The sequence below is a fragment of the Mangifera indica genome, chromosome 12 (genome assembly GCF_011075055.1).
Source record: "Mangifera indica cultivar Alphonso chromosome 12, CATAS_Mindica_2.1, whole genome shotgun sequence".
Lineage (NCBI taxonomy): Eukaryota > Viridiplantae > Streptophyta > Magnoliopsida > Sapindales > Anacardiaceae > Mangifera > Mangifera indica.
In genome coordinates this window covers 9,050,978-9,077,034 of record NC_058148.1, presented here as the reverse complement: position 1 = coordinate 9,077,034, position 26,057 = coordinate 9,050,978, and the positions used below count along the sequence as shown (strand labels likewise).

The 26,057-nt window shown below is 32.1% G+C and overlaps 3 protein-coding genes across 5 annotated transcripts; 1 reads left to right on the top strand and 2 right to left on the bottom strand.

Moving 5' to 3' along the window:
- The first annotated feature begins 3,282 nt into the window (after window positions 1-3,282).
- On the top strand, window positions 3,283-6,867 carry LOC123193259 (ankyrin repeat-containing protein ITN1-like). The gene is made up of 4 exons (XM_044606120.1): window positions 3,283-3,498; window positions 4,073-4,594; window positions 5,162-5,571; window positions 5,905-6,867. Exons 1-4 carry the CDS (start codon window positions 3,477-3,479, stop codon window positions 6,730-6,732), a joined length of 1,782 nt encoding a protein of 593 aa, XP_044462055.1. The 5' UTR covers window positions 3,283-3,476; the 3' UTR covers window positions 6,733-6,867.
- Window positions 6,868-11,894: 5,027 nt separating this feature from the next.
- On the bottom strand, window positions 11,895-13,303 carry LOC123192743 (probable membrane-associated kinase regulator 4). Its single transcript, XM_044605390.1, has one exon. It carries the CDS (start codon window positions 13,210-13,212, stop codon window positions 12,103-12,105), a length of 1,110 nt encoding a protein of 369 aa, XP_044461325.1. The 5' UTR covers window positions 13,213-13,303; the 3' UTR covers window positions 11,895-12,102.
- Window positions 13,304-16,075: 2,772 nt separating this feature from the next.
- Window positions 16,076-24,175, bottom strand: LOC123193256 (thyroid receptor-interacting protein 11). 3 transcript variants are annotated; one of them, XM_044606114.1, is made up of 19 exons: window positions 23,808-23,946; window positions 23,451-23,500; window positions 23,074-23,292; window positions 22,396-22,491; window positions 22,174-22,226; window positions 21,732-21,828; window positions 21,473-21,546; window positions 21,001-21,118; window positions 20,544-20,654; window positions 20,269-20,345; window positions 19,390-19,456; window positions 18,689-18,754; window positions 18,043-18,150; window positions 17,791-17,921; window positions 17,570-17,636; window positions 17,384-17,451; window positions 17,214-17,307; window positions 16,835-16,905; window positions 16,076-16,737 (listed from the first exon to the last, which is right to left on the bottom strand). In XM_044606114.1, the coding sequence occupies exons 3-19, from the start codon at window positions 23,206-23,208 to the stop codon at window positions 16,335-16,337; spliced, it is 1,836 nt and encodes a 611-aa protein (XP_044462049.1). In that variant the 5' UTR covers window positions 23,209-23,292; window positions 23,451-23,500; window positions 23,808-23,946; the 3' UTR covers window positions 16,076-16,334. The 3 variants fall into 3 exon arrangements, with proteins under 3 accessions (XP_044462049.1, XP_044462048.1, XP_044462050.1); XM_044606113.1 differs by lacking the exon at window positions 23,451-23,500 and having other exon boundaries at window positions 23,808-24,169; XM_044606115.1 differs by lacking the exons at window positions 16,835-16,905; window positions 23,451-23,500 and having other exon boundaries at window positions 16,076-16,762; window positions 23,808-24,175.
- Window positions 24,176-26,057: the final 1,882 nt, after the last annotated feature.

The following is a 26,057-nucleotide window of genomic DNA, read 5'->3' as shown; positions in this document are numbered from 1 at the left end:
GGACCTAAGGCGGCCTCAACGATTTTGTGAGTTTCAAATCTTCAACCGTTAACATCAGATCTTCACACCATCGTAAAATTAAGTCAACGGACAATTCGGATATAAAAAATATCCGAATTGTGAAGATATTTTTTATATCCGAATTAACTCAACGAACAAATCGTTAACATCAGTACAATAAAAAAATAATGATATAAAAATATTATAGATATAATATAATAAATTGTGAAGAGTATATTTACAAAAAAATACATAAAATTTGGACATAAAATATATATATATATGAGTTTAATATGACACATTGATAATAATATATTTATAAAAATATGATAATATAAATTATAATTTTAACACTTTTCAAAAATTTTGTGATTAATAATTTAAATGTAAAATTTTAATTGACTATTAATCTAATATAATATAATATTTAATTAATATTTAATCATCATTAAAAATTATCGTGAGAGGTCAAGAATTTGAATGGCAAAAAATTAGATTTTTTATTTTATATAGTTATAATATTATAATAATTAATTGAAATATATGAGATATTTTCATATTTAAAAAAAAATTATAAAAAATGATAAAAATATGCGTTTAATATGAAAAATACATAAAATACGAGTTTAATATGTTTTGGGTTTAAAAATTCAAAATAAAGTATTTTATGAATTAAATAAGGATGATTCTCATTATTACTAAATAGGGACCAAAGTATCACAAAAATACACACAGGGCCTTTAATGTACAATAGAACTTGATAGTTGGTGTACAATTCTAATTTAGGTAGATCAGGGTTAGATTATAATAAATGCAAAGGTTTGTACTAGTAAAATATTCATAAACTAATATTTTTTATTTTTGTTTTTGCTTAATATAAATATGTATTTTCGTGTACTAATTGGTTGATGCAACCGTGTATTTATATTCTATATATTAATAAATAATAAAATTATATATATAATTTTTTTATATAATTTTATACATAAATAACGGTATATTATCATGTGAATGAAAGTTGTTTTATTTTTAATTATTTAATTATTTAATCACATGGCAACCTTTTATTTCTTATATTATATTAAATTATTTTATTTTATTTTTTTCACTTTTACCATCTTCTTTATGTGAGTCCACCTAACCCTTAGCTATCATTCTTATTTTTTACAACACGTCTTAGATGCAAATTCAACTTCTACACCCATCAATATTACAGTATCTAATTCATTCTCATGTTAATATCATAATTCCAACACATTATGTGTTGACTTAAACCTTTAGTTACCCATCCCCATACGTTAATCTCTCATTTTCCAACTCTATCCGATTTTATTGATATCACCATTTTTCGTTTCATCTAAACTCTATTTCACTGTTAGTTACTCATTTACGCTCAAAACCCGACAACGTTACTTTTGCAATCTTTTTCCATAATATGGTTTGATCTCTTTTCAATTTTTATCACACATTTCTATTATACGAACTTATTGTTCTTAATAGCCTCTACATCATACAAAAAGTATGATTTATCCTATCAATAGATGAAGAAATGATTTTTTAACTCAAGCTTTAACTAAGAAATGTAATTTGCTTTAAAACTTATTAAATCTTTCACAATAATATACTTAATTTTTAGAAGAGAATTTCGAACCTAATCATCGGTAAAATATGTAATAATACTTCGAATTCATTTTCTATCTCATTAATTTTTACAAAATACTTTTGCGGATTGTGACAAATAAAATTAAATTTGAGCTAAATTAAACTCAAATTTAATTTATTTCAAAGAGTTAAGTTCAAATTTGAGTTTGAATTGAGATTTAAACTCAATTTATTATTAAAACGATATCATTTTTATATATATTATTCAAAATAATATCGTTTTATATAAATTTTTTTTATTTATGAGTTTGACAAATTGAATATCTTTAAAGTTTAAACTTGAAAATATTAAAATTTTAGACTTAAATTTGTTTAAATTAAACTTATTTTGAGTTTATTTAAATTAAACTCAAATTAAAATTTAAACACAAATAAATTTAGTCTGGATCTGATAGCGGTGACAGGTGGCCTTTTAATAATAAAATTAGAAAGGAGATGTTAGCAGTGAGTCACGGCTGTAAAGTCAATACAATACAATACAAATTTATTTAGTTGTTGAAGTGGGTGGAAATAATAAAATAAAATAACGTTATTTTAATATAAATTATTTAAAATAATATTATTTTATATAAAAAAATTTTAATTTATGAGTTTAACAAATTAAATATTTTTAAAATTTAAATTTAAAAATATTAAAATTTTAATTTAAATTTATTCAAATTAAACCCAAATTTAAATTTAAATTTGAATAAATTCATTCCACTCCCGATTGGAGTGGCAGGTGGCCTTCTAATAATAAGACTAGAAAGAAGATGTTGGCAGTGACTAAGGGCCCTAAAGTCAATGCAATACGATACAAAAGGCCAGAGGACTATCCCCACCTAAGGAATTCGGCAATCTCGCGTTTTCACTCTTTAACTATGAAAACATCAAACACCTATTTATGAATAATTAAAATTAATAGTCGTAAAAATAAAATTATTATTTTTTTTATAATATTAAAAAATAAATTAAAATATAATCTATTTTTGCCCCCCTAAACTTTAAAAATAAAAAATTTTCTCCAGCCTAAATTTTAAAAAATGACAGTTTCACCCTAGGGTTTCGTTTTGAAATTTCGGCTACATCTCCAGTTCCATTGCCGACGGTCTCTCCCAGATGAAGACGAAGTCGTCGTCTTCGTCTTCCCCAACGAAGTTCTTTGTCTCTCAAGACTTTTTAGATGTCGATTGAGTGTCCAAATGAGAGGAAAGAGATCGTCGAAAAAAGAGGATGCTTCTAGAGGGAGAGATCGCCGAAAAAAGAGGATGCTTCTGGAGGGAGAGGTCGTCGATAATGGAGCTGAAGATGTCTCAGAGATTTCAAAACAAAACCCTAGGGTGAAATTATCATTTTTTAAAACTTAGGTTGGGAAAAAATTTTTTGTTTTTAAAGTTTAGAAGGGTAAAAAAAAATAAAATTTTCAGACGTTAGGGTTCTATTAAATTTAATCGATCATAAGTGAGTATTTGATATTTTTAATTAAATGATAGAAATTTGAGATTACAACATACTTGGATGGAAAATAGTCCACTGGTGATACAAAACTATTTGGTTGTTGACGTGGAAGGAAATAATAAAATAAAATTATGGCAAAAATCCAAAAGCTCTTTTCCGCCTTTCGACGACACTTCACAGTTCACATTCATCACTCAACTCTTATTCCACGTTTCACCACCCTTCCTTCTCTCCTCTTTCTCTTCCCTTGTTTGTCATTATAGTTTAATCCCCTTTCTTCACTCTCCTCCTTTTCAGCTTCCTTTCTACTTTATTTCCTCCCTTTAATGATCTCTTAGTTTTCCTTTTTCCTTTTCATTTCGTTTCAGTGCTTGATTATGGCCTCATCTGTTGAAGAAGGTAAAGACTAGATGACCATCCATTAATTTCTCTCTGTGTTTTTTTTTTTCTTTTATTGTTTTTAATTAAAGAGACTTTTTCATATTCTGATTGTAGTTTATGATAATATAGGTGAAGAAGCTACCATTTCTATTTTTTAAGCTGAAAGATAAATAAACAAATATTATAGTTGAAGTCTCTGATCTAGAATTTAATTTGTGTTTTTGCAAATAGTATAGAGGTGATATTTTCTTCAATTAGACTTGTGGGTATTTGCTTGTATTGTTTGTCTCATTTATTGTTTAGATAAAAACTTGATCTTGGTTGAGCTATAAAAAAAATGGTTGGGTAGTTGTAAGATTATATGATCGATTAATTTTGAGCTAAAGAACCCTTAGAAGTTAGTTGATTGTAAGATTATCTGTCTTCAGTTCACTTTTGTTAATTTGGGGTTCAGAAATTTACTGGATTTATAGTAAAAGACAACAATAATGTGAGCTCAATAAAATTCTTGGTGTTGTGATTGTTTGGTATTAACAAGCTATTGAGTAGTTACTTTGTGTAATTTTTGACAATTCGTGATGATTCTTTTCAGGATCTGGGAGAGATCTTGAGAAAGGACAAATGACTCCACAGTTGAGTCAAAACCCTCTTTGGGAGCCTTTACAGACGCCATCACCTGTGCCTTCGCCATCCCCTTCACCATCTTCAGCAACAGCACCAGCTTTGGTCCTTTCCAACTCAGGGAAACGCATAGACCAAGCAGGAAAAAAGAAGTATGTGAAACAAGTGACTGGTCGACACAATGACACTGAGCTGCATTTGGCAGCTCAGCGTGGAGATTTGGGAGCAGTTAAACAGATTCTTGCTGACATAGATTCCCAAATGGTGGGGACCTTAAGTGGGGCTGATTTTGATGTAGAAGTTGCTGAGATAAGGGCGTCAGTTGTGAATGAGGTGAATGAGTTGGGGGAAACTGCTCTATTTACTGCTGCTGCTAAAGGTTATATAGAAGTTGTGAAGGAGTTGTTGAAGTATTCAACCAAAGAGGGTCTTACAAGGAAGAATAAGTCCATGCTCGATCCCTTGCATATTGCTGCAATCCAAGGGCATCATGGTAATTATATTGATTTCCGGCTGTTACCTTATCAATGGAAAGTTTGAGTATTCTAAAATAGAATAAGGTTGAAAGGGTTAATTGTGTCTAGAGCTTTAACTTTTCCATAAAATGTTTAGTATCCTAAACAATAAGGTAGTAGCTGGTTATTTCACTTTGTAAACTTTAAATAGTTATTTGCTTATCAGTTATGATAAGTACCTTATTGGTTAATGAATTGGAGATTGATGTTCTGTTATGAAAATTCATGACAGGTATCTATTTCAATGCGATTTTTTAAGGAAAGTAATCTAATTGCTAAGTTACGATTAAATTTATGCATTATTATAGTTACTTGTTATGAAGAACCAATTATAATTGAGGAAAATGTGTGAAGGTGGTTTTCTACTGATATGTGGTCCTTTACAAGTGGAGTTTAGATTTTGATTTTGTTCCTTTAGTCCTTGGTTCCTTTTCAAGGACCAAGGGTGATGGTTTTCTTTACATTTGTGAGAAACGTTACTGGTTGCAACACTTTATCTTCCTGAGACTGGGGCTTCATACTAATAATTATTCTTTTTGTCACAGCAATTGTCCAAGTGTTACTAGATCATGATCCCAGCTTGAGCAGAACATTTGGCCCATTAAATGCAACACCACTTATATCTGCAGCTACAAGAGGACATGCAGCTGTAGTCAATGAATTGCTTTCAAAGGATAGTAGCTTATTAGAGATAGCTAGATCCAATGGGAAAAATGCACTGCATCTAGCTGCCAGACCTGGCCATGTAGAAATAGTGAGAGCATTACTCAGCATAGATGCACAATTGGCCCGAAGGACTGATAAGAAAGGGCAGACTGCACTTCACATGGCTGTAAAAGGGCAGAGCTGTGAGGTGGTGAAACTACTTCTTGAGGCTGATGCTGCTATTGTAATGCTTCCTGACAAGTTTGGTAACACTGCATTACATGTAGCCACCAGAAAAAAGCGAGCTGAGGTATATATATATATGTATATATATTTTCTTTCTTTAAAACTAAAAGAGGAGTAGTCTCTAGTTGATGCTGCATGCTTATCTTGAGATTTTCTTCTTTTGAGGTCCATTTTCTGCATCCCTTCTGAATGTTTAATGATTCTTTTATCTGTTAGTATGATGTAAACTGAAATCAGAGTTATGCACACGTATAATCAAATTAATTGACTAAGAGGATTAAATTTGCTTCTTTCGCTTTATTGGATCAAATTGCTTCTTTTGCTTTAATACATGGAAGCATCTCTAGCAATTTATATCAAAACAACCTTTGTATTGAACTTCATTTTTTCCTCGCAGATTGTGAGTGTGCTGTTATCCCTTCCTGACATCAATGTTAATGCACTAACCAGAGACCACAAAACAGCTCTTGACATAGCTGAAGGGCTTCCCTCATCTGAAGAAGCCTCAGAAATAAAGGATTACCTTTACCGCTATGGTGCTGTCAGAGCTAACGAACTGAACCAGCCCAGGGACGAATTGAGGAAAACCGTGACTCAAATCAAGAAAGATGTTCACACTCAGTTAGAACAAACCAGAAGAACCAACAAAAATGTTAGTAATATTTCTAAAGAGCTCAGGAAGCTCCATCGGGAAGGGATCAACAATGCGACCAATTCAGTAACTGTGGTTGCTGTACTATTTGCCACAGTTGCTTTTGCAGCTATATTTACTGTGCCCGGTGGGGATAATGATGATGGATCAGCTGTAGTGGTGCACAGTGCCTCTTTCAAGATCTTTTTTATTTTTAATGCAATTGCACTCTTTACATCTTTGGCTGTTGTCGTTGTCCAAATTACACTAGTCAGAGGTGAGACAAAAGCAGAGAAACGGGTGGTGGAGGTGATTAACAAGTTGATGTGGCTGGCTTCTGTTTGCACCTCGGTGGCATTTATAGCCTCTTCATACATAGTAGTTGGTCGGAGACATGAGTGGGCAGCAATCTTGGTGACAGTTGTGGGGGGATTGATAATGGCTGGGGTTCTTGGCACCATGACTTATTATGTAGTGAAATCTAAGAGGACTCGGTCAATAAGGAAGAGAGTGAAGTCGGCAAGAAGCGGATCCAACTCATGGCTGCAGTCTGACTTCTCCAATTCTGAAATTGATCGCATTTATGCTCTGTAAGTGTGGACTTGTAACATCTGAGAATATTATGGATGTAGAGAATAGAGCGATTTGATCAAACAACTGTGAAAATGGTGTTTAGGCATCGCTTGCTCAATAACATAGAACTTCATATTAAGCATAATATTTCTGATATGACCAATTATTCTGAATGCTTTCTCTATTCCCTACATTCCTGCAAAAATCAAACTCAAAACTGCAGGTGCTGTGTCTACTTTTGTTGATAAAGGAAATAGTGGGACGTTGCCTAAGTATATATATTCTCAAATGATTATTCGAAAGGCCAAAAATCTCCCTAATTTGTCCAACTTTCAATAGACTAGATTCACTCTCCCATTCAACCAAAGACTGTCGAAACAAAACCCAAAAAAATATTAGTCCTAACAAAAAGGAAGTTGGTAGAGGTTGTGTTCTTGTTCCTGGATTCTGATGCATTGTCGATAATAATCTTGTGATATGCCATCAGTTTCCGTTTTCAGCTACGAGGATCAAGTAGTACATCAGAGAAAGCTTAGCCTGGAAGATGGAATTGTGCCCGGAATTGCTCTGGGATGAATATTCGTAATCTGATTATATGTTTCTGAAACTAAATGCATTGTAAATGTAATATTCATGTTTTCTAATGGAAGATTAGCAAATTTGATGAATGGGTGGCCAGGAAATGGGCATTTTCTTGGAGATGGATTTTTCAAAAAATACGTAGACAGGTCTCCATTGACTGCAAAATTGACCAACTTTGGCTCCAGTACTTTTAACGTGGCCAGATGAATGAACATGGAGGATGGTACAATTCACATGCGAAATGGCTCCACCGACAAGAAATGAAACAATAATTGAAGAGCAAAGTATATGCTCTTCCTCCTTCACTTGGAAATTATCATTGTTGATTCGAATCCCATATAATTTTAAGAATCATTCTAACTACAGTCCATGGCAGGCAGACAAAGAAAATTCTATAAATTAAATGATAACGCATGATTTAGGGTTATGGGTAAGCATAGGAAGCATTTCAAAAGGAATAATTGCAACTTGGTAAGGTTATCAATTAGAATATGATGTATTTAATCTTTGGAAAGAAATAAAAAATTAAAACCCACAAAATGATGCTAACGATAAATAATCAAATTAGACAATAATATTTTAATAATATATCAATATTAAATATTTAATTTATCTATTTTAATAATTATAAGATTAATCACTAAATTTAAAATTTATTATATTTAACGTGATTAATTTAGTTTCATAAAAATAACAATTTAACACAGATGAAATTTATTGTTTCCAAAATGAAAAAATTGGATAGTGACATTTAATCTCACATGTAAATTTTAACGAATGGTGATGTGATTGGCTTTGATGAAGGCAACTCATTTTGGGGAAAGAACAAAGAAAGAGACAAAATACTGTCACACAAATAAAGACCAAAACTAGAAATTTATAAAATAATTAGGGGAATTTAAAATGAGATGTGCCTTGTTTAATGGGCTCTTGCTTGTGCTGGGTTCCGTCTAAACAGAACTTGAACATTAGCCCAAGTCACGTTATGCTCCGAAAATTTTTCGTGAGACTGCAAACAAGTGGAGCCATTCGTGAGTTGTTGTGACTCAACTCTGACTCAATTATTATTGAATCAAGTTTAAATTGAGTTTGAGTTTACTATTATTTGATTTAATGAGTATTGCTCAACTCAAATACGAGTTCGACAACTATTAAAAGTTTTAGATATTATATTTTACATTTTTAAAATTTTAATTCTTAATTTTGAATATTTGAGATAATTGATAAATATATAAATTATAAAATTTGATTATAATCTATTAAGTCAAACTTAAATTAAGTTTGAGTTAATTATTTTATCTCGAGTTTGAATTAAAAATTCTTATCTCAAGTTTGAGTCAATCGTTTTTATCTTAAACTCATATTTAAATTTTGTCTAAATACAATTAAACTAAGCACAAGTCAAACAATATTTAATTTGGCTCTGCTCAATTGTATCTAGTTTTCTTTACTTTATCAATTATTTTTATTTTTAGAATTAATTTAAAAGAATAAAATTATATGTATCTATTTTTTTATATATAATTTATGTATATAATTAATATGTTATCATATAATTTGATAATTTTAAATTAAAAATAAAATAACAATTAATCATTTAATAATATATTATCTATATATAAAAATTATATCCCATAAATAAGTCCAAATAATATCGTCCAATTTGAAAATATATTTCAGGCTTTTAATAAAAAGTACATGTATCTCATATTTCTTGCATCAATTATAAAAATAATTTGTCTATTTCAACTGGAAATTACAAAATAATAGTTTTGATATATTATAACCCTTTTTGACACTCATGTATCCTTGTATCAATTGACAAGAAGGTTTAAGTCTTGTTCAAAAGTCCTTACAAGAAATTCATAAAAAAAGCCCTTTTAAGCATAAAAAAATGGGTAATTAATTAAAATAAGCAAAATTTTAAGCGTTTATACGTTTTTAGGCCATCCTAGAAAAGTTTTACCAAAATAAACAAACCATATTTTTTTTACCCTTTTTACCCTTATGTTGAAAACTAAGTAAAAATATTTTTTCTGAGAATGTGCGTCGGTTTATGGTGGTTACGATGGTAGCTAGGGATTTCACAGTGAAACCCTAAATATATCGAATTATGTATATGGATATTTTTGAATGTTTCGAACGCTTAAAATGATATAATTTCAATGTTAATGGATGTCTGGAAGTGTAGCCGTTGAGAGACAAAAGCGCAAAAAGTGAACAGTGTGGCGCAAACTGCGTAAATTTACAGTGCCGCGCAAACACTGTTCACACCGCGCAAAAACACTGTTCACATTACGCAAACACTGTTCAATTGCGCAAACGCTTGCAAAATCGCGCAAAAATACTGTTCACAAACTATGATATCTACTTTTGTGCGATGTAAACAGTGTTTGCGCGATTTGCGTAGTTTGCGCGACACTGTAAATTTGCGCAGTTTGCGTGACACTGTAAATTTACGCGCTTTTGTCTCTCAACGGCTACACTTTCAGACATCCATTAACATCGAAACTACATCATTTTAAGAGTTCGAAACATTCAAAAACATTCATATACATAATTCGACATATTTAGGGTTTCATTGTAAAATCTCTAGCCACCATCGTAACCACCATAAACCGACGCATATTCTCAGAAAAAATATTTTTACTTGGTTTTTCAACATAAGGGTAAAAATGGTAAAAAAAATACGGTTAGCTTATTTTGGTAAAACTTTTCTAGGGTGGCCTAAAAACATATAAACGCTTAAAATTTTGTTTATTTTAATTAATTTCCCTCAACACTAGAAATATTTCTTAAAGTACATACTTTTAAAAGAAACTAAAAAATAAACGATAAAATTATGTGTATAATTTGTGTGTATAAATAATTATGTGTCATTATGTGATTAAATATTATTTTATCTTTAATTTTTAATTATTTAATTACATAATAACACGTTATAATTTGTGTAAATAACATTACTCAAAAATAAATATCTTAAATGGGTTTTTGACTCACAACCCCCTAATCCTAGAAAACATTTGTCAAAATTTCTGATTTATAATCTTATTTCACCATTGTTGATAAGATGCAATGAATCCTGTAAAATTTAGCGTGATTTGAGGGAAGCTATTGTTGACAAATAAGATTAAAAATCCATTTAATATGATCCTTAAAATATTATTTAGTTTTCTTAAGCGAAGATAGGTTGTTAAACCTTCTTATTTTGCCTTCAACATCAAAGAAAGCTCTTACAAGTACAACAGTGTTATCATTTTCTTGAAAAGAATCTCAAGATCTCTGTTTCATTGAGTAGTACACATGATTTCTTCACTGCATAATTGTAAAATCAGGTCCTGGTATCAGAAAAAGTCAGATCCTCAATTATTCATTATGTACAATGACTGAGTGTTAGAATATCAACATTTTTAGAGGAAAAAAAGAAGAATGTAAATGAGTATTCCAGCTGGTATTTGGGTGAGTCATCCATGGAAGTTGGGTAGGAAAAGGAAAGGGTTTTCTTCTTTTTGTTAGGTGTTTATGAGTTGTCCCTCAGTGCTCAAATACAATCAAATTACTACTTTTTTTTTTTCTTCCTTTTCATTTGGTTTCTAATCCTGTCAAAATTCTGACGGACATTGTTACTTGGTTTAAGGTTGAGTTCCACCCACTAAGAAAATCTAATCTAAAGAAACAAAAAGCAGCCACCTGAAAGGCTGTTTCCTGTTTGTCTGCATTTGAAGATTTCATTTTGCTCATTTTTCTTGATTCAGTAGTGCAAATGTTAATGTACTGGAGGGCCCTCGTTCATCTTTCTTACTGCTTAGTTAAAAGAAAACGTTTTATTTGTTTGGTCCAAAAGAGTTTTCCTAATCTTAACCATTTTTGACACATTCAAATGTCCTTTTGTTCCTCTTAAGAGGCAGACAGGTGGGTTTTCGCCATTAAAATTCTGCTATCCGATGATTGGCTCGAACACAATCATTATTGTTTTTGCCTAATTTATGTTACTTTGTAATTATAAACATAAATGAAAATCAGGGGAGCCATGTTGGCTCATTGACTTGATGACAATGGGGATTCATTTTTCTGCACTTTACAGGTAAGTAATGTAAAATTTTTGTAAATATGTGCTGGTAATAAGTATTAACAAAGGTCTTAAAAAGAAAAGGCAGCTGTATTTACTCGCTTGAACAATTTCATCAGGTTGGCTCTCTGGTATCTGGGATTACTGTCCTGGAAGTTCTTTCTTTTATTCTATCTCTTAATTCGAAACAAAGATTTTAAGAATCTGTAAACTGTCAAAGATCAGTCTTAGAAAATGTAAAATTCATTTTCTTGCTTTTACATCACTATTTTGGACAAGTTCCAGGATAAACAGTGATATATACTTCTATTATTGGTACCAAATTCTGTATCATGTTCCTGAAAAATTTCTAATTAGCCAAAAACTAGTTCCTTTTTTTGGCAGAAACGGACAAGTATGAAGAAACTTCCAAATGATTTATAATAGTTGGACTCAACAGTTAAGATAATAACTTATGAATTATTGGTGGATTCCTGATTTGAAAGTTTTAAGTTACTTTTAGGAAGTATTTTTCATTCATGAGCACTCATTATGCCAGCAAAAGTAAAGACATTTTATAGGGCACTTCAGAAACTTCTACAGGATGAACACTGTCAACAATCCAGGACAACATGGATAATTTTCTTCTTCTTTTTTCTCCCCTCTAAATCAAAGCATATCCATGTCAAAATTATGAAAGAAGAAAATTGGAGCACACGAATAAAAAATATTTAACATTGTTCTTAGTTTTCCTCTCTCTTTTAGCCCCTGCAAAGGTCTGGTCTGTCTTGATCATCACAAACTGTAATCCTGGAAGTCGAAAAAGAATGAAACCCAACTTCACTTAGAGCCTTTCTGGAATGGAATAGCTGCTGAGACTGTTTGCAATGCGCAATTGCTCCCTGAATGGAATTCTCAAACTCTGAATAAGCACTGCTGCTACTTCTTTTGAGGAATTGGAGCTCATGGAACCCGTTAGAGTCATTTGAGCTTGAGGACGAAGAAGAGCCGGATGATGAGGAGGAGGATGAGGACTTCTTTGTCGAGTGCCGCTTGATAACCATTGAGAATGATCTCCTATGGCAATTTGCACTTTCTTCAGTAATCTCTCCTTTATCAAAACTTCTCACTAAACCACCAGAAATTTGGTATTTACACTTACGAATTTGTCCGAATGGATTTTTCTTTGCTGCATTCACATGGTTATTTAAACACTCCTTAGCCTTTGAAACCTGTCCTTCACTTGAAACTTTGGTTGCAGCTGTACAAGACTCATCGGAGCAACCGGATTTACCAAACAAAGACTTGAAATAAGCCCTGGAAGCCCTCAACTTTGAACCAATAGCAGCTTGTTTGATCAGCTTAAGCTTTTTAGTCCAGGACTTCTTCTGATTTTCCCCAATTAAACCACTAACTTCATCTGTGGTGTACTCAAAAAAGTACTCATTTGGATTCAGCTCTCGACTAACTTGACAAGATTCGGAGGGTGAAATATTGCAGGACTCAAATGGGGTACTAGCTGCAGTTGGTGTGGTGAGGGTAGTTGCCAAAGGGGTGCTATAGAAATCTTGATCAAATGCACCCTTGCTGTTACCATAAACACAATTTGTGTTCTCAAGGAGTTTTTCAACCATTTGCAGACGCGGTGGAAGGTGAAGAGGAAGGAGTTTTCCTTTGTAAAAAAGCTCATCAGCAGGTGAAGTTGAAGGTTCCCTTTCAAGGCAAGTTGAAGACATCTGGAACTCAAACTCCCTCGGGTGTGGAGGAGAGTTTGTAGCCATGGTTTTGCTAAAGAAATTGGAGTATGAGCTCACTTCCATGTCAATGTAATCATCATCTGCATTGTCATAAGATAAAAGGTTCACAGCCATTTCAAAAACTCAAATGTAATTGAGAAGATAAGATGTTTCTCCTCTATGGTTTACGGAGGTTTCTGATGAATGAAATGAAAGGAAAAGCACCCTTTAAAATGTGGGAATATGTTACCGTCAGAATGTAGAATGCTTCCAAATATAAAATACATAACATTATGGGATTTTTTTTTCTAATGGCCCAACACTGTCCCATTTCTGCAATTCATTTTTTTCTTTACTTCTAATTTTTGTGGTTCATTTTTCATTGCTTTTCATGTAACAAATATTAGATTGTACCAACCCATGTCTTCTTTTTCTTTCTTTTCAAAGTGAGGTGAGCTAATCATGATAAACAGTTTTGGAAAGTTCTTCACTTTCACATATTTAATACTTGATTTTTTGTTTGAAATCAGTACAAATCCCTTGATTAAATTTGATTCTATCAATGAAGAATCGTGACGATGATGACTAAAACTTCATTAGCATCATCATTAATATGGTTTGATTATCACCTCTTAAACAATTAAACACAGGATATGATTTTGGAAGCAGTTTGAATAAGAAAAACTCAGCTATAAAGCCATAGTGGGATGAGAGTGTCTTAAGCTAATTAAGTAGTATCACAAATAAAATAATATCCCAAAACTGGTCCCCATTTTTTGTGCTCATTTCAATGCTAGTTCAAAATTGCTGAAGGGGATTAGTTTATAGTAAAAGAAAAGCAAAGAGCTCACTAAAGTCAAGAAACAGAAGCCCCACATTCTGATAATATTTTCTATTTCATCAGTTAATGGCTTACAACAAGAGCATGCACATATGAAAGCAATTTGATATTTCTGATACCAAACTCAAATTTTGAATGCAGCCCACATCTCAAAACCTGGTTTTCTGCAATCCCATTTGTATTATATCATTATTACTTTTGTTCCATCTCTATTCCCCAAATTAATAAATTAAACAAACTTGGGAAAAGTTTTATCTATTACTAGTAGAATAATAGCTAAACTATTCACTTTACATACTTTACCTGGTTTTACTACTTTTACTGGATTCCTGGGTTTGTTTTTGTTACTATCTTTTGTTGATTTCTTTATTGAGAAATCCCTCTTGATTGTCTCATTTGAAGTGATGAATATGGATCATACACCTTTTGTGCTTTCTTTTTTCTGATTCTTGTTTAGTCTTTAACTTGCATACTTTATTTCCTTGGCTTACACTTAAAATGACATTTGATTAAAGAAGTGATGGGAGATGAATGACTTGTTGATTTCATTTGAAAGCAATACATGATGATCCGACATTTCTTGGTGGGTTTAAAGAAATTGTGGATGGAATGTTCACAAAGCTAGCTCCTGAATTAAATTTTTTGTCTTCTCTTTTAACACATTCCCTATCTTTATAGAATCTCAAGTTCTTGATTTTCTTCTTCCTTTTCAATAAATTAATTCACACACAAAATGAAAAATAGTTTGATGTAGCTTTGTGCTCTGTTTCTTGAAGCATTCTCAGCAAGTATCTTTAGGCGTGTTCATGTGTATTGTTATCACTAGGCTCTGACTACATAAAAGCAGTAATTAAACTTTGATCCTAATTTCAGTATGTAATGGAAGTACACAGCATGTGGATTGTTGGAAATGTAGTTTATGAATGAATTGTACATTTGATTTTTGATAATAAGGAAATCTTACTTGAGTCAAACCGTCCTTTCGGAGAAAACCCAATCACACCAAACATATAAAACCTTAAATTTAGTGGCTGACCTCATAATAATTGTATTAAATAAATTAAGAGTTTAATATTAAAAAGTCATCAAAAGATTTAAACCTTTCTCTCTTATATTAAAATCTCCTTGTTTGCCACATAAATTGCCCCTTTTAAGGCATAAATGATACATATTGTTGTCTCCAATTGAGTGAAGAAAGTTTAGAAACTCTAAGTTGCTGATAGTACAGGTTTTTTACAATAACTATATTGGTATAGCTGTGTAGTACAATAATAGACAGAGTCATTGCTATCTTGCTAGATTCCCCAAGCTAAACAACTCCGTGCCTTTACCACTTTGGTTCTGCTCACAAATATCTTTCAAAAGCAACAGAGCTGTTATTATCGATTAACAAGTTTCGTCATATTTGTAACATGCAATGACCACACCTGTTGTAGCTTTCACATTACAATCTCTGGTCATCGGATTTTCACTCAACTCAAATGAGATTTTGGATTAAGATTTTTCTGGGCCATAATTTATTTCTGTACAGGCAAAGGATAGCTGAAAGGTTTCAATCCAAAGACCCAACACCCAGAAAATCAGGTGTAGGTTCTTCCATTGGTTGAAGAATCAACAAGTAAGAATTTTTATGGGGCAACTTTGCCGGGAAGCCCACCATCGTTTGACAAAAGTAGAAATTGCAACAACTTATCAACAGTTTGATGCAGAACCTTTTGGTAAGTCAATTTGCAGAAAGCTGCCTGTAGAAGAGTTTACAAATTGGAGGCCTCCCATCCCAGCCCACTAGTTTATGTACCCTTCTGTGGAAAGCATAAAAGCCACTGCACAATGATGATGCTTCTTCAGAAATAAAACAAATTTCCACTTCTATATGAGGAAACCACTTTAACAATTTCTCCTGTACCAAAATCTGAACCATAGATTCTGTTCTTGGTTCCTTCATTCCTTCGCAAAGCAGCATTAGGGCCCCTTTCAATATCAGCTGTCATCCTCCACTTCCAAGCAAAGAAATGGTTATTTTCTCACTCAACGTTCACCTACCCATTCGACTAATAATAGGTGAAATATTTGCCTAATAATTCACTCACCAACAATGTATGCCTGTGATTCAAGCAAAAGAAATGTCGATAAAACTGTAAAGATTCAGCATCCACATCCATAAAAGGCACTTTCATTCGTCTGTTTCATCAATTCCACATTACGACATACAAGTTTTGAGAATTTACAGAAGAATCAATAAATCAAGCATTCCATACAGTGTTACACAAAAGTTACAAAAAATTTAAAAAAAAAAAACCTATGATCTAAAATGCAGCTTTTGGAGAGGTTTGATACAAATTTATAGCATGTTTATGCATGCTTTGGTTATTAGATTTCGACACTAAGGATCACTAATTTGACTAAGAAATTTGAGTTATTTGTTTGCTGCTGAACCTTCAGATTTTAACTCCTTTTCAAGCTCATCAAACTCCCAATCACCAATTTCTTCTCCTGTGTAATCTTGACCAACCTTCCCAAACTCAGACTCAAACTTTGCCAACTCAGCTTCGGGGTCCAGCACCTGCTCTGCCTTGTTGGCAGATTTCTCAGTACGCTCATTTATCTTAGGTTTTACAGTAGCGGTTTCCTGTGCAGGGGTATTGAAGGGATTTCCCAGTGGTTTCTCATTGGATGGAGTATCAGCTGGAGCATCAGCTGGGGCATTAGCCTTTGAGGCAGGAGTCTCCAATTCCAAATTTGGTCTCTCAATAGATTCAAATTCCTGTCGCAACTTCTCAATATCATCAAATAGCTCCTTAACCGTAACATCATCTTTCCTGGATCATAAAGGGAGGGTTGTATCTGAGTCAAATGGAACACAGGAAACAACCATGTATAAGAAACGAAGGAATGAAAACAACCAGAATATCAGACCTGGAATTTGTTCCCTGTGGAGCATAAAATTGCTCTTTCATGTTATCTACCACACTAAAGGTGGTTATGATCTGAATGAAAGCAAAAAATCCACACACAGAAAACATAAAAGTCAGCAGACATGAAGAAACTATAATAAAAATGATTAAAAAAGGTTAAAAACCATGGAACAACTTAAAAATAAGCTATAAAGAAACTTTTGACATGAAATCTTGATGGAAATACCCAATGATGAATCTGAGATGATGAAAAAATAAAAGACCCTAAAATATGGTGAAATGAAGAGGAGGTATTTTAAGCATAATAACAAATCATAACATGACAAAATACAAACTCTCATAGACACATTTGAACTCGGACTGAAAATACATATTTCTACCTTTGCTTCATAGTTCAGATATTCCTCCTCAAGATTTTTCCTAGGGTTCAGCTCCTTTGGATCCTCATTATCTGCCCTTGATTCCTTCTCGGAACTGCTTCAGCAGGTGAAAAGAAATTAAATTTCATGAATATGTGATAACCATTCTGGTGCAAACATAATGTCATTACCCTTCTCTCAAATTCTTTAGGTTCTCCACAAATTTTCCAATACGAACAACAGAAGGCCCCAACTCTTTCTGTACAAAAACAAATGATTGCAACCAAAAAAAGAAAACTTGAGAGGGATAGAGTTTTAAAAAAAAAAGTAGCCGCAATTTCTGAATAAAAATTCTTTAAAAAGTTACAATCAAATACCTTGTAATCAGAGAGGAGGGAAATGGCCAACTTCACAAAATAGTCCTCATGCTTATCCAACTCATCACTTGAAAGTGAAAAACAGCAGTAAGTATTAATAAAAAAGTATGCCCTTTTAACCAGTGATGTAAAGCAGACAAAAAAGAGATAAGAGCTTTACTCATAATGCTCATCCTCTTTAAGTTACATATATTTTAAGAAAATAAGGTCGAAGAACATACTTGACCTGCTTATCCTTAATTTCTGCATAATTGCATTGGAGAACCCAAGTGTCTTCCAAAAAATTAATCCATGTATTGAGCACATCTGCTTCTACCCTACATGCAGCAATGGATTTAAAGAGCTCATCTTCCTACAAAGCACAAACATTAGAAAATGATGATTTGGATATTAATTGATTATAGGGGCCAGAAAATACTGTGGAGTAATCTCCAAACATTAATCCAAAAGAAATCCCAAGAGAAGCATCCAACCTTTGTTTTCAAGTGCTCAACAATCTGATGGTTAGCTTCATCAAATTGTTCCCTCTCTTCCTTGGCATTGCGAAGGCGTGCATGAGCAGCAGCCAAAGTAATATTAACCTACAACATATAGACCAATCTTAAACTGTTTACAACCAATGAACTAAGTAGACAGATGCACCTAAACTAAAGGCTCATAAGCTACAAGAATACTTGACCAGTCCCTCCACAAAAAAGTTTCCTACATCTTTGGAACCAAAATGGCAAAGGTTACAACATCCATTCAGTTCATATAAGTTATATTCAATGTAGACGGTGATCATCAACTAAAAGAAAGTCTCATAGCCCTTACACTCTAAGATTTACATCATTCCAATGGTTCCAAAACAATTAGTAAAACAATATCATTTTAAAGCACCTATTCAATGCATTTCGTGCAGCAGATGATAAAGAAAACATAATCTGGTCAGATGAGATGAAAACTGTTTGTCTCACAGGTACCATATTGCAACACTTACAATACAGCACACAAAAAAAAAAAAAAAAAGAAGAGTGAGGGAAGGCACCACATTCATATTTTCTAAAAAGCAACATGCAACCTTAACATATACTCCGCATAACCACAAGTAACAGTGACAAAGAAAAGAGAAATAGAGACCTTCTTTAGCTCAGCTTCGAGATGATCTCTTTCTTTTTCAAGTTCCGCAATCTCAGCTGCTAATTCCTGAAACAAACATTAAAATAAAACTCAACTTCCCCAACAAACACCATATTAACATAGTAAATAGCATACAAAGGTTATATATAACTCAAAACTTAATGAAAACAACATATAGTATCAGTAAATGAACATAATCACTTTATATAAGACTCAGTTATTTTCAAATGATTGTACAGTACCATTAAGCAAGAAACACATGAAAGTAAAAATTTTGATACCGTAACTGAACTGAAAGTATAGAAAAAGAAAATTTTCAGAGCAGTTTCCTGAACAAAAAAGATTTCAGGCATAACAGTTCTCTGCCACTTGACCAAAACCAGTAAATCAATGTGTAACTGACTGTTCAAATTGGAAGAGGCATCCTAAAAATTAAATGATTGCAGAAATGAGAGGGTGATTCCACAAGAAATAAAAAAAATCATTACTTTTTCTTCTCTTTCTGTTCCTTAGCTCATAGAACAAATTTCCTTTCTTATTGAACTATCTAATCAACTATTAAGTTGAGCTTCCAACAAGCACATTTGAAACCCCTACCATGAAGTGTGCATCATATGAAAATAAATTAGCACAATGCCTCGGTAGGTCAGCAGTCAATGAGAAGAAAAGACCAAAAAAGCATCAACATGCAAGGACATTACCTTTTCTTTTTCATTAGCTTCATTTGACTTGACCACACGCACTTTTAGTGCTTCCTCTTTTTGTAGTCTGCCAGTCATATGGTAAATAAATAACCCTTATTAGAGAAACGATCTTACTACGTTCATGTGTAATTTGGACGTAGACCCAAACATCTTCCCAGTTCATGTAAGACACCATTTTATTGACTATTTTTATATCCAATTGAACTTTTTCATGTGAATGATAAAGAAGCTGAACGTAGATATCCAAACATGATCAAGGCACTCATCTGCTTATACAGTACAAAAAACATCAAGAAGATTCAAAGGGTCAACCCACTCTCACAAGCACATAGCCAGCACCCAGACAGGACACACGCCAGAAGTTATATCTTACAATAACATTCACCATCTTCTTTGCCACAATCATCTCCTCATTTAGAAGAACATATCTCTCAACACAGCCCCACCTCTGCTTCTACAAAAACTAACCTTCCTAGGCAAAATTCCCTCTGAGCAATCACTATGTACTCTAGAATCAGACCTAGAACTGATGTTTCAAGAGCTTATGACCCATAATTCTACACCACAAAAAATTTAAGGCCCAAATGAAAAGAAAAAGGCTATAATAAAAATATTGACGACTGAACTAAACCAAGATTAATTTATCAAGGCATCATGAACACAAGGGAAAAATAAGGATCATCATCCTATCGACAATTATAGTCAAATTATTACAAGCTATCATTAATCACACTACAACAGGTGGGCAAGGTAATGCATGCTATTTCACCTTCACCTCCCATTGCACTTTCCACTAATTCAGTTAAATTGTTTCATAATTCAGATAATTGGTTAGATTTATGATACTTTAGACAAAACACAGCACTAAAAAGATACCTGTGATCTGAAATTCGCTTTTCAGCTTTTATGGTAGAGTTTGCCAGAGATTCTGACAACACCTTCAGTTTCTCAACCTGCTCACATTAATATTACCCCACTCATGTCTGTGTCCACAAATTCATAGATTAAAAGGGACAAAGGAGACATGACACAGAAAAAAACACTTCACATTAACACATAGAAGTAAAATCAAAACAGAAAAAAAAAACCAATAGTGAAAATGCTCATCCAAACATAAGCAAGGAACAACCAAAGAGCAAGCATATGCATACCTTTTGAGCGTGTATCTCAGGAGAGTCTCCACTGTTCAACATTTTCTTTTTTAGCAAAAGACCCTCCAATCTGGAACAAGCCCGAACTTGTGCAAGTGCTTCTTTCAAAGACTATTTATAAAGAAAGAGTGGTCAATTTCATGGTTTATAGTTCTTACTCAGTTCAAGGGTTGAGATTATCCCATGCCCATGAAAACAGCCACCCACATCAATGGGAAGAACCTCAAATAGTTTTTATTTGATCTTGACCTAAAGAATCAAATATAATACACCGGAGTTCTATGGAGGTCAAATAACCAACGCAAATATGAATGTTTTACTCCTGAGCCTGCCTTAAAATGTGACCACTCAGTCTGATTCTGACTTGAAATTTTTATTCAGAAAGTATTGTGATAGCTCATAGCATCTTGGAAAAAAGAAGATGAAGATATAAGTAGTAATCAGTAACCAAGCTCACCTCTATTGTTGCCATAGTAGTTTCTTCATATGCTTGCTCAAGACCTTCATTTGAAGGCTTTAGTGAAGCATTCAATCCATCAAGTTTTTTCCTTAGGTTAAAGGCTTCAGCATTGATTCTACCAGAAAGCAGACCAAAATGAGGAAAGAAAGAACCAGTTAATGCAGTCTTTTCCATGTCAACATGAATACTTATTTATCTGTCAATCTCTATTTCAACATAGCATTGTATTCAAATTAAGAACACTTAAGAATGCATCCAAAAGAAAATTCCAAAATCCTCCAGAGAAATCACACAGAATATAGAATATACTGGAGACTCCAAACATAACAGAGAAATTGACATACACCACCAAAATATGAGTTCAGGCATTGACCTCAAACCAAAATGCAAAAGACTAGAGAAAAGGAGATTAAAAAAAATATTAAATAAAAAATAAACTGAACAGAGAAGCTCCTTATTTCTTAACAACCTGATGATATCAGCATTAATTTTCAACCCTGAAATGGCACCTTGTACAAACTGCAGTAATTCCTCCCGTTTTACCTATACATTTACCACCACAAAGAAGAAGAAAATGATGAGTAGGTCAAACCAGCAATCTTTATTGAAGCAATTAGTAATTTACAAATTAGGCAAGGCAGCTATAATCACAACCGAGTTCAATGTTCCAAAGCCCTGTAAATGAGTAAAAGAATAAAAGTGAGATTTAATGTTTTTTATGGGTTTACCAATACTTCTTCTTCATAGCTTGAGAGCACGGTAGCTAGATCCTGTATACTGCTTGTTATTGCATTATGCACTTCTTTTCCTCCAGTGAGGCAGAGCCTGCAAACAAGTATCTAACTCATGATGTTCTTTCAAAGAAAAAACAAAAGATCTAACTGGGGCTGACTTCAAACATTGGCTCACAACTCCCCTTATATATACCTTGATGGACCCAACAAATTGTCCGGCAAGACACAAATAAACTAAAAAACAAAACATAAATACTAAAATAATTGCTGCCACATCCTGCTCATGCTAACTAATAATTAAGCCTAGGCCAAATGTTTAGAAACTTTTAGCATCATGGATTACCAAAGAAATTTTCAATTTCAATCCAGTAAGCAAATAGTGCATTACAGGTCACAGTCAGATAATAATTATTATGACAATAACAATTATACTCACCCAAACATCTCCAGGAGCAAAGAAATTTCTTCATCACTTGGTGCTTCAAGAATCTGAGTCATCAAAAGCGTTAAAACATGGTTACCTTTCAATACCAACAAACAGAAACTGTTGAAGTCCATTTAGAGCCATACCAATTTCCAAGATTCCATTAATTAATTAAAAGTGGCAAGTAGATGCCAATTCAAGTCTGCACAAATGATCAGATTACTTTTATCATACCATGGATAATGTTATGCCCTCCAGAGCCTGACTTTGGAGAAAAACATCACGGAAGTTCAAAGGTTCACCCCCAACATCAGAGTCATAATACAGAAGCTGTACATACATAACAGCAAAAAGTTCATTTAGTAAAGCAACTTAAATAATTAAAAAAAAAAAATGGCCAAGGACAAATGGTATGGACTAACAGTATCGGTATGCAGAAATTAAATTTAATAAATTCAAATTTCCAGAACATTGGGATATAATTAGCAAATCTACAGTCAATAAATTCAATTAATATTACATCTCAGCAAAAGAAACCAAAACTCACAAAACAAAAAGCACCTTTATGATTGGAAAGGACAAGTATAACTGCAGTATTTATCACATTTAAATAGTCAGTGTATGGGTCTTTCACTTAATAAAAAGGTCTAGCACATGCAATTTAAATTAGCAACCGCTCAGAACCAGTACACACTTTTTCACCCCAGATATGAGATAGTGGCAGGAACATAACTAGCAATAGGAATTTGACATAGTACTCTTGAACCAAGTAGGAGTATTGTAAGCTAAAGCAATAAGAGAAGAGAGGATAGGAACTAATTTTAAGAAAAAGACAAAATTACCCATAATATTTTAGTATTAGTCAAATTGAAAACTTTTAAATACATGGTATTTATAACTAATTAAGCTCACCACAGCTGATTTTCTTGCACTGTCCTTTCCTTCATCAGTCCCCTGAGGCTCACGCACGTTTTCTTTATCCTCAGATACAGAGCGTGATGATCTCTCAGCCTCTTTAAGCACAATCAACCATCTTCTCAGCAACATTACTCTTTCTGGGCCCCTACATGAGATTGCAACTTCCTCCAATCTTTTGATAGTTTGCTTAACGCTTCTAAAATTCTGTGCACCCTTCATTAGAATACAACTTAAACAAGTTACACACTTAGACTTGAATTTCAAAAATTGAATAAACAAAAACTGAATTCAAACAAAGGTCCTTTTGTGGGACTACTCAGGCTACGGTAACAGTTTTGGTAACATCAAACGTCAAATTTTACTACTATTACGTGAAATTTTGGCGTCGTTCCAGTAGCATCAGCTCCAGTGACATAATTCCCTTGAAACATAGATGACAACAGCTTTTAAGTTTCCATAACATGCAGTATCTAACTTTATCAGACAGAACATTATATATATAATTTTTCAAACTATAAATAAACAATAAAATAATCATCAAATAACTCCAAATAAATATTGTAATTAAATAACCTAACGAAAACCCTAAAAGCAGAATTTAAGAACTTCCGGCTAGCTGCATTCAATATTTCCCATACAACATCAGATTTAATTTATTATTGCAAAAAATTGGGAAAGGAAAAAACCTAAATTGAAAATGAGATAATGAAATGACAAAATGACATTACAATTCGATCTTGCAAGATTTTGGCTCCTTCAGCGACAGCTTGGCCGGCCTGTTGAACAACGGAGTCGGCATAGTTCCTTACAGTGCGTGTCAGGTTGTTCTTGTTCCCAACCTCCACGGCTTTGTTCACGGCGTTCCGCCACCACGACATCGTTTGAACTTTTTCTTTTAGGATTTTGAGTAAAATGAAAAATAATTGTGTAGTTTGATTTTATGATTTAATGTTTGAGTGGAAAAATCGAAAGCAAAAAACAGATATTTTTTAATAGTTTGTTTGGAGGTTTAGAGGGTTGAACAAGATGAGAAATGAAACAAAGTCAGCGTGGTGGAATTGGTGGCAATGGGGATTGGCCACGTCGTTTTTCTCAGAATGAAGTGTCGTTTTGATGAAGTTAAGGTGGAGCAACCAAGCGGTCTGTTTTAGGTTTAAAAATGTTTAAACCGAGACTAGATATTTTTCACTTTCACGTCATAAATGTTTTCTTTATTTATTTTTTTTTTCAATAATTTAGAAAAATCTATAAAAATTATTTTATTTCTCTTTCACCAATAATCATCCAAAACCTTGTATGTGTAGTCCACTAATCAGGCAAACACAATGGGTGAGCTATAACTTATTGGTTATTTGATGTTAAAAGAGTGGATTTATTTTAGATATATAATTGTATAAATATTTATATGTGTTGTTATATGATTTGATATAATTTTATCTTTAATTTAAAATTAATCAGTTATATGATGATGTATAAATGTATATTTATATATATAAAATAAGTACACATAGTTTTATTGATATTAAAAATATATGTGGGATAAATTCAAAAATAATAATCAAACTGAGACTTTGTGTTAAACCACGGGCTAAGAATAAAAATATGTATTATCTATGTAAGAAATTTAATAAAGTAAAAATTATTTGTATTTATAAAATTTTAACAATATACATTATTGATATATATTATCATATAATTAAATAATTTTAAAATAAAAATAATATTTAATTATATAATGATATAAATTAATATAAATTTATTTATGTATTTAAAATAGATTACATAATATTACTAAAAATTTAAATGTCTACAAATAATATCACACAAAACGAATAAAAGAAATGTAATTATTTTTTAACTCCCATCAAATCTTTTTTTCAAGTAATTTTTTAAGATTTTACAAATACAACAAAACTTTTAATTCTATTTATATATTTAAAAATTTTAATATTTTATTAACTCTTGTTATTTTAACTCCCACACCGTCAATCTCAATCTTGGAAGTTGATTTTCCTTTTAAGTAAATAAATGAAAATAAAAAATATTGAAAGAGCAATTAATGATAAAGAGTTAAAAGTCTTTGATCTCTAATCGGCATAACATATCTATAATATAATTATATATATCTATTTATAATTATATATATATATATATATATATATATATTTATATATATATATATATATATAAATATATATATATTTTATATATAAATAATAATATTTATTATATAATTTAATATTATTTTATCTTTTATTTAAATTTATTCAATTATATTATGACATACACTCTAAAACACAATAGTATGAACGTGTTTTGTTTTGATACTATTTAGTATAAAGAAAATTAATGAGTATAACCCTATGGATTAACAAAACTGGTGAAACTTTTACTATTTTTGTCGTCAAACTTTGAGTTATATAATACGTAATTGTGGTTATGGTTAGAATCCCGTAAACAAAAGTTAAAAAAAAATGCATGGGTACATTGGTTTAATTTGATTTGTTTTGTTTCTGGACTTATCCAATAAACAAACCATTGAGCTTGGGCTTTCAAATGTTTTAATTGGATTTCTTTTGTAACTGGACTTGTATATTATACATGGTATTGGGCTTGGCGGGTAATCAGTTTAATGTGTTTCGGCTTCAATTTAGATAATTTTTGAGTCAATTACATTTTCCACCTAAGGTTTTATTTAAGACACTTTTCCACCCTTAATTGACATAAAAAACACTATTTTCTCAAAATAAAGCATAAATAATATTTTCCCATACAAAAATAAATTATGTTGATGAACCAACAATATTAACAAGTGAAATTACACTTTTATTTAGACAATTTCATTTTTCAAAATTATTATACAACCTTAAATTATGAAAAATTAAAAATAAATTTTTATGTATTCAAATTATATAGAAAACCTCTTATTTCTCTTTCTTTTCATTCTTATTTTTTTTCCTTTTTTTATATAAATAAAG